General features: G+C 40.1%; 1 protein-coding gene and 1 long non-coding RNA gene across 5 annotated transcripts in view; one reads left to right on the top strand and one right to left on the bottom strand.

The window, feature by feature from the left end:
• LOC121890703 overlaps positions 1 to 6,184 on the top strand; it is a 31,122-nt gene extending 24,938 nt beyond the window's left edge. Inside the window, exons 4-6 of one of the 3 annotated variants that reach the window (XR_006093888.1) lie at positions 1,936 to 2,002; positions 5,087 to 5,333; positions 6,099 to 6,184. This is a non-coding gene — a long non-coding RNA (uncharacterized LOC121890703). The remainder of the gene's footprint in view (positions 1 to 1,935; positions 2,003 to 5,086; positions 5,334 to 6,098) is intronic. The other 2 variants (XR_006093890.1, XR_006093893.1) reach the window with 2 other exon arrangements.
• The window catches only part of slc4a8 (solute carrier family 4 member 8), a 32,014-nt gene continuing 25,997 nt past the window's right edge, over positions 2,109 to 8,125 (bottom strand). For both annotated transcript variants that reach the window (XM_042403194.1, XM_042403183.1), the window contains 11 exons: positions 7,841 to 8,086; positions 7,453 to 7,558; positions 6,946 to 7,107; positions 6,747 to 6,860; positions 6,489 to 6,650; positions 6,093 to 6,344; positions 5,909 to 5,977; positions 5,273 to 5,446; positions 5,037 to 5,168; positions 4,838 to 4,941; positions 2,109 to 4,582 (listed from right to left, as the gene is read on the bottom strand). In XM_042403194.1, the coding sequence (XP_042259128.1) occupies positions 4,360 to 4,582; positions 4,838 to 4,941; positions 5,037 to 5,168; positions 5,273 to 5,446; positions 5,909 to 5,977; positions 6,093 to 6,344; positions 6,489 to 6,650; positions 6,747 to 6,860; positions 6,946 to 7,107; positions 7,453 to 7,558; positions 7,841 to 8,086 (1,744 nt within the window). In that variant the 3' untranslated portion in view covers positions 2,109 to 4,359. The remainder of the gene's footprint in view (positions 4,583 to 4,837; positions 4,942 to 5,036; positions 5,169 to 5,272; positions 5,447 to 5,908; positions 5,978 to 6,092; positions 6,345 to 6,488; positions 6,651 to 6,746; positions 6,861 to 6,945; positions 7,108 to 7,452; positions 7,559 to 7,840; positions 8,087 to 8,125) is intronic.

The following is an 8,125-nucleotide window of genomic DNA, read 5'->3' as shown; positions in this document are numbered from 1 at the left end:
CAGCACTCTTTCTATGGCTCCAAGACTGTAGGATTAAGGTTACTGCAGTACAGATGCTCTTTTCCCTGAAAGCCTCTCTCCATCCCACATCTCTCTCTCTCTCTCTTCCATTTCCTCTCCTGTCACCCTGACCTTGTCCTTGAAACAGACACAAGTTTTGTCTTATAGTCATTAGAAGGACATAGCCTCACACGGTGCACAGTTTTCACTTTTATCTACACATAAAAATGAAGTAACAAGGGTCTTTTGTTGTGTTTTTATATGAAAAAGAAACAGTACGATTGTCCAAAATGGGACTGACATTTAAATGGTCTGTTTTTAGTTGGATGTGAGGTGATCAAAAGTTTAAAAAACTGACGGCACAACAGGAAGTGGTTATGCACTATATGACAGGCACACATGTACATCACTTATATTTACACTCACATCCATTGAAATATACAACCTCTCCAGGTCACATGTATATGCAGTCGTCCTACAGTATACTGAAGTCATTCTACTGTATGTCTTCCATACATTCACATATACATTAATGTGTTGAAAATCAAGTTTAAGACACATGATGTTCATCAAAATTACTTTAACAATCGCTAAATAATTAAATCCTTTTATTAGAGCACATCTACAGTCATTGAACACTGGATGTTTAACAAACATCACAATTTGGTCTCGTCCTTTATGGAAGCTTTTTTTTTTCATAATTTTTCTCAATTGACACACCATTATTCACTCTTTGCATCGGGTGGCACTCACTTGGGTGATTTTGAATATATATTTACACAATTAATAATATTTCGTCATGCCATTCATTAGTAAAGTTATGGGTCCTCAGACACACAAAGAAAAATTCACATTCAAAAGTCTGACAGAATCCAAGCAGAAGTACATGACAGCAAACACACTGTACAAAACTTTCATACATGTGTCGGAGGAGGTATTACTGAATGTGATGTTACAGTGATAGATTACTGGACTTCTGCACTTTGCTTTAATGATGGGGAAACAGCCTCAAAAATGGTCATAGAGCAATTATTTAACTGATATTTAGTTGGGCAGTAAAAGTCCAGGCATTTATTAAACATTAATGAGTGAATCCATCAATTAACAGGTAAAATATTTTAAATGGAGTCATTTATATAGATAGAATATTTTATTCATTAATTGATATTTAACCAGACAGTAAAGATCCATCTTTAAGTAGACTGATACTAAAATATTGAGTCTTTTATTTATCCCTCTCTTAATTCTCCCATGAAATATTGATAAATTAATCATTTTATTACCAGTTTCAAGGCCCTCTATGTCCTCTAAAAGGATGTGACAATTACAGCTTATTGGACAAACTCCTGATGTCTCCCATCGGAGCTCTTTGCTCTCCATGTAATAACCTGACAGTATTTTATTGAGTTCATTCATCAAAGTATTATTCATGTGCTGCATTCTTCAGCCTCTCTCTTCTCTCTTCTTGATTATTACAGTATATATACAGAAAGAAAAGGGAACAGGTTGGAATTTTATATCTAAAAATAAATTATTGTAAAATCATTTTTTTTGCGTAATCTCATTAAAAATAAAATATATCATAAAGTCTTTATCTACAGAAAGTGCAACTACAAATAAAGTATTACTGAAGATCATGCTCTCAAACGCTAATCTCTCTGACCCCTTTAGCTCGCCGAGCTTTGAGGTCACACTGGTGTGTGAAACTCAAAAAGGAGAGTCTAAAGGACACTCGCTGGATGTGACTGATAGAAAATGAAGGGGCGTGCATCACAGTAGAACCTTGTTTATCCGAGATGACGTCTTTAAAACCAGCATAATGAATGAAAATGTGTCAAAATATTGTCTTTTAATGTTGTGTAATTGCAGATTTTCCTTTTTGGAACAATGTAATGAAGTTCTTTATGGCTTCAAATGTTGTATTTTCCTGAACAGCCTCCACACAGTGATGGATAAACAATGTTGACCCAGCACAGAAGAACCCTGATAAATAAGAGTTGTGGTAAGATTCATTTTAAAGATCCTTGAAGGATACACTCACAATTTTTTAAGTCTGTCTTAAAACAATACATATTTATTTAAGGCTTCATATTGGCTTCAAATAAACTTTTACATACATTTTTGCACCAATTGTGGGTTGTGGATTTTGTCCCCCGTCACTTACATTGAAAGTGCATTATGAGGGGATCTCTTAAAAGCCAGTATGAATGGGAGGAATGACTGCAGCAAGAAAAGCATGTGTCAGTTTTCATTTGGGCACCTGACTGTTGTTTTAGGACAGACTTGAAAAATTGTGAACCCATCCTTTAAAGTCAATTTGGGTATGATTTTGGGTAAATTATTGCTAAAATGAAAATCCTGTAGCCCCCCCCCCCAAAAAAAAAACCAACAACAAATAGTTATTATTGTCCTGATACTCAAAGGGTTACACACACACACACACACACTCTCTTACACACACACACACGTTTTCTGCTCTGGTTTCCCCTGACCTGACGTCATTCAAAGTGCCTTGCAGGAGCATTCATTAACTTGTTTGAGGTAAAGAAATAAGACACTATACTAACACATGACAAACATTCTGTAGAACAACCTCCACCCTACACAATCAGTAGTTAAAAGACAAATGTCCATAAAGAGAAAAGATTACACCTAAAAAAACAAACAAAAAAAATGTTGAGGATGCCACTGCTTCGAGTGAAGTGGGTCTTCTGACATTTACAGTTTTCAGTTTACATTTTCACACAGAACTGACACTGAGAACTGAGAAGTTTTATGGCCCAAAAGAATTGTGTGTATTACTGAACCTGCAATGTATTTTTATCTACCAAATACTCGACCATATCATCACTATTAGAAAAAGAACACACTCTTGGCACATTAAATAAAAGAGACTCTACTAGATTTAAGGAATGATAAACCTAATTATATTAATAAAAAGAACCTGGTTTGTTTTTAAAGGAGCATTTACACTCCATCATATAGCCCAGCTAAGTGAACGATAGAGGGTGAAAGTTAGGTGTTGTTTTTGATGAAACGCTGACGGTTATTCAATGTGTGTGTGTGCTCTTCTGTCTTTGTGAGGAACACATCTTCAAAACTGTTGGTTCTTACTTTACCCACATTACACTGTAGTCAGTTTATTAGATACATCTAAACTAATGCAGTCTTTAGTCATTGATAAAAACAGGGTGGACAAATGATTAAAAAACAATTCAACAGCACCGCAATCTACAGCCAAGATGACTGTAAAGTTGAATCAACACCTCTCTTAAACTGTGTGAACAGAAAACTGAGTTGTGAAGGTAGGATTTAGTGCAGAGCTGTTGTATTAGACTGCTATCTGTACCTAATAAACTGGCAACTGAGTGCAGGAGCAGTTTAAATCTGTGCAAGGACTCAGGCTATGGCTAGTAGATATTTATAGACAAACAAACAGCTGTCTCCTCATGTGCTGGAAAACAAAGCATCAAGACTTAAACTGATGATGTTATCAGGTGTCATTTTTCGAGCAGGTTTAATGACACTAACTTACTGACAGACTGACTGGACTCTTAGGCTGTTTAAGATGTTACATCCAAATGGGTTTTATATGAATATAAAGCTTCCAGATCCCCGTATCTCAGTGAAATCACCATGGCTGCCGGCTGCTGTCACAGAGTCCTCGCAGTTATTTCATTATTTATTGCCACCATCAATGGAGCGGCTTCAGGGTGGATTTGTCTCTAGATTACATTTTTTGAGCCTGTCTCGCTGCTCTTCACGAATTAATTACAACTGAGCAGTTCGATAGTATCGAATTATCACAGGTGAGGGCAGTTAAATGAGAAAATTATGTCTGTAAGTTTTATCCTTTGTGTCATTCTTCAACTTCACACTGAAGATAGAGATATAACATCCTCCCTGCCTGGTTTAGCAGCTGAATGTAGAAGATCCAAGAATTAATGGTGGTTAAGGTGACTGAGGTTAGGATTAGATTAGGATTTATTTTGATTTTAGAGCTTCAGTTTGGGGAAATGCAATTTTAAATACAGCATATATTTACAGCCCTCACAAAGACAGAAGGAAGTATATGTGTATGTCTGTGTGTGTGTGTGTGTGTACTGCAATATTATGTGTTAAGGGTAGCTGGTAGAAATCATTGAGACTTGTTTCTCTAAGCACTGAAATGGCTGACAGTCGAAGCGGCAAAATCCCACCATCCTGTGGTCCAGAACTTCACGTCAAGCGGCACAGTCGAGTCTGCCAGGACTGCGGAAATCCTTTACTCGTCTATGAACGTGATCCCTTCAATCCTAAAACATACAAGCCCAGAGTTAAGACAGAAGAGAGCACAGCTTGGCTGCCCTCAATTTACAATTACAAGTCAATGATGAGCTCTTGGAACAACAATTGGAAAACAGTAAAGTCACAATGTGTAGTGGGATGATTTCCAGATAACAGGGGTGAGGAGACAGAGAGAGGGTGTGGCCTTGCCTTCTTAGCAGCCACAGGACGAGAGTCCTTCTTATTGGAGTTGAGGGATTTCCACATGGTGGTTTTAGACATTTCATCAGAAATATTAATATCAGAGGGGTCACACCTAAGGAGCAGGGAGAGGAAAAGGAGGGTGAGATCAGAAGGTAGGTAGGAGGACAGAGGGTGAGTTAGGACTTTGGGAGAAGTGTTAGTATTCACAGGGTGCAACTGAAAACAGACCACCACATACCAAACAAGACAAGCGAGCATATAAATGGACATTAACGTTAACAGTTCTTTCATATTTGTACCAATCTAATCAATGATCTGATGCCCATGCTGTCCATTTGAGTGTGTAGTACATGTGTGTGTACTCTACCTGGGATCATGTGCTTTTGGGGTCTGAACTGGCTTGCAACTCTCCATGGGAATCTGAACTGTAGTTGTATCTTCCGTCTTTGCACTGAGCATAACCTGTGATTCCTGTAAGACACAAATTCCCGCCATCAACAAAAACAGTTGATACTCTCAGGTTTAATTATTATCATCTGTGCCAACGAAGATTGAATTTAAACTACCTCCTCTATCTTTTTGGAAGCATCATCTAGATTTTTTTTCTTCCATTCAGGCATTAAGTCATCCAGGTAGCTTAGCTCTCGATTAGAGAAGCACAGGTCCAGAAGTTTGCGGACGAATACCAGAGCCAGCACCTGCAGGCACAGGAGAAAAGGAAAAACGTGTTATCTCAGTGGAAAAGTATGAAAAGACTACTGGAGAAAGAGGGAGTTGTCGGTGGTGGAGGTGGTCAACTCACCATCATTGGGAAGACGATAGCAGCAGGTGAGGTCTTGATGACCCAGAGCAGCACCAGACAGGTGAGTTGGGTGAGAGTGAACAGGTGCACCTTCCTCAGGGGGACATGGCGCAGGTAGATGAAGTCTGGCTGATGCTTCGCTGGCATCCCAAACAACTTTAGACGGTCAAAGAACTGAGACGTATGATGTATGCATGATAACAGGTGGTGGAGATAGAGATAGCAAGAGACAGAGAGAAGTCAGAGAAATGAATTAATGATTGCAGAGAGACAGATGGTGAATATGGCAAGAGAAAGAAGTGATTATGAATGACAAATATAGTTATATATTTCTGCTAATTAACTGTCAGCCCTCGTTGAATTTTAGCAAAATTAATCTGAAGAGACAGCCAAACTAGTAAGAGGCTGGGATGCAGAGGGCAACATAACATGAAATACTCTCAGCTGGAGCAATGACTTGGTATATGGTCAGTTGAAAACAGTGCAGCATAATACAGCTGGACACAGGTTACAAATCATTCTGATGGCATACATTTTTGATTGTAGAAAGATTCGACAATCCAAAGTTCTGCACACTGTTGCTTTAAACCACCTTCCTGTGTCGCAATTATATATATTGCAATGTACAGTGGATACCTGGATGCCTTTTAATGAAGAAGCTCCCATGTAAAGGAAAACACCATACAACACCGGCATAGGAATAAACTGAGGGGAAAAAAAGATACACAAATCACAAAGTATTCACAATTTCATTCTCTCATTCCACTGTCTGACTGTCCCAGCCAGAGGGGGGCAGCATTGCATAATTTGTTTTACTGACCTGCAGGGCTCCAGTCATGAATACAGAGCAGCCCATGAGCAGGAAGATGACCAGGCCAGTGAGCCTCTGCTCTCTGATGCCCAGGAAGCGAGGCTGCTCTCCTGGAGCTGAGCTCTCCGACTCCAACTTCAGGCTGTTGACATGAGAGATGGACAGGACTGTGGCGGCTACGAACCAGGGCAAGCCCATGATGGAGCACACCGCCAGCATCACCCCAACCATTAGCAGGTCCAGGTGGTACCCACAGCCTTTCTGCAAGACAAACAAAAGGACAAATATGCTTGTGCATAACTGAGCTACAACTGGAAGTAACAGTGCAGAATTGAAAGTTTACAGATTATGCAACGTACAAATAAATAAAAGCTCTATAATCTAAACTCTGATATTTTCTCTTACCAGCAGTTTGTGCTCTTTTCGGTTGATGATGACGGCAGTTATCTGTTGGTCCATGAAGATGAGGATGGTGCAGAGAAGAGCAGGAATAGAGGCTGCCAGGACTGTCCACCATGGGTTGCGTCCTATTGGATTGATCAACCACCCTCTGTCGTCTCTGGTGGGCTGTTGGAGCACATTCAAAAGGTTTGGAGATATGACACAAATGTAGTTTTATGGAGTTTTATATAAACGTCTACAAGTGGCATATTTCATCTCTACCTGGAATTTGCTGGGCACCTTTAACTTCTGGGAGGGCACCCCAATGACATAGTCAAGCAAAACCATGACGACAATGGTCAGGAACACTGCAAAGTCACTGATCATGGACCGCACCTGAGCACAGGAGATAACAGTTAATAACAAGTTTGCCAATGTCTGATAATCACTATTTTAGCCTGCTATCATATTTGTTGTTTACCTTGGTGGGGAAGTAACGACTAGTTTTGAATTGTTTGAGGAATGCAGACACGAAGAAGGTGGAGAAGAACAAAATGGTAGACCAGAAGAGAACGTCTGGGGTGTAGGGGCCATGGTGGCCACATGCTGTCCCGACAAAGTGTCCCTGCAGACTGATACACTCCTGTAAAGATTCATGGAGGTTACATTAGAACAAATTTGCCTCAAGTGATACCTCAAGGGAAAATAGAAAAAAGACACAAGTCTACAAAACCGAACAACGGAAACAAAACGACCCTTCAGTGTGCTCAGTTAAACACACAGCAGTGAAAGGTTAATCGATCGAATGTCCTTGTCAGTGTTTACAAAGGTCCTTAAGAGAGGTTAGCTGCTCAAAGGAAGGTTAAGGGGTTAGTTGAATGTTAACAAAAGTAAACACACAGGAGCAAATGCAGCGTGTGCTTTCATGTGAATGATACACTGACATTAGACATTTGAATGTGTGTTTGTATTCACATAGCTGCGTTACCTTGACAGTAAGGTTGGCCCAGGGTACAGCAGCAGCTGTGATGTTTTTGTCACTCCACAGCTCTAAGGTTTTATTACTGGGATGATCAGGCTCTGCACACCTACAGCTACAGAGAAAGAGAGAGCATGGCAAAGAGCACATCAGTGTATGGCAGCTGACTAAAAAATGATGGGTTAATGCTTTTATTAGTTAAATTAGGCCAGACACAAAGGGAACTGCATGCAGGGATGTGATTTAAAAGCTAATAGAGGAGAGCAGGGATAGAGATTCAACAATGGCAGCTGCATATCTTAAATGAAGAAGAATGTATATATGAAATAAATCTACCAGGTGAGCATGCAAGTGATACTGTAAAGGAAACCCATAAAGTGAACATAGTGTTCCTCACTATGCCAGCGTGAGTTTGTCCAGATCGCTGTGTGTGTTGAAGGGGTAGATTTCTCCCAGGTGGAATAGCTTCTCCAAGGCTTCATAGATGAAGATGAGGCAGATGAGAGCAGCGAAGGCCTCTTCTGTGAACCGAGTGATGTAACACACCAGAGAGCTAGCATCTGTGGCAACCAATAACAAACACAGGAAAGCTGTCCACAGGCCAATGCAAGTCCTCAGTGACAGATAGGACAGGTCGTAGTCCCTGAGAGTAAGGAGAGGAGAGGAGAGGAGAAAAACAATC

Source organism: Thunnus maccoyii, chromosome 3 (genome assembly GCF_910596095.1).
Source record: "Thunnus maccoyii chromosome 3, fThuMac1.1, whole genome shotgun sequence".
Lineage (NCBI taxonomy): Eukaryota > Metazoa > Chordata > Actinopteri > Scombriformes > Scombridae > Thunnus > Thunnus maccoyii.
Note: the sequence above shows the minus strand (reverse complement) of the source record. Positions and strands in the feature narration are given on the sequence as shown.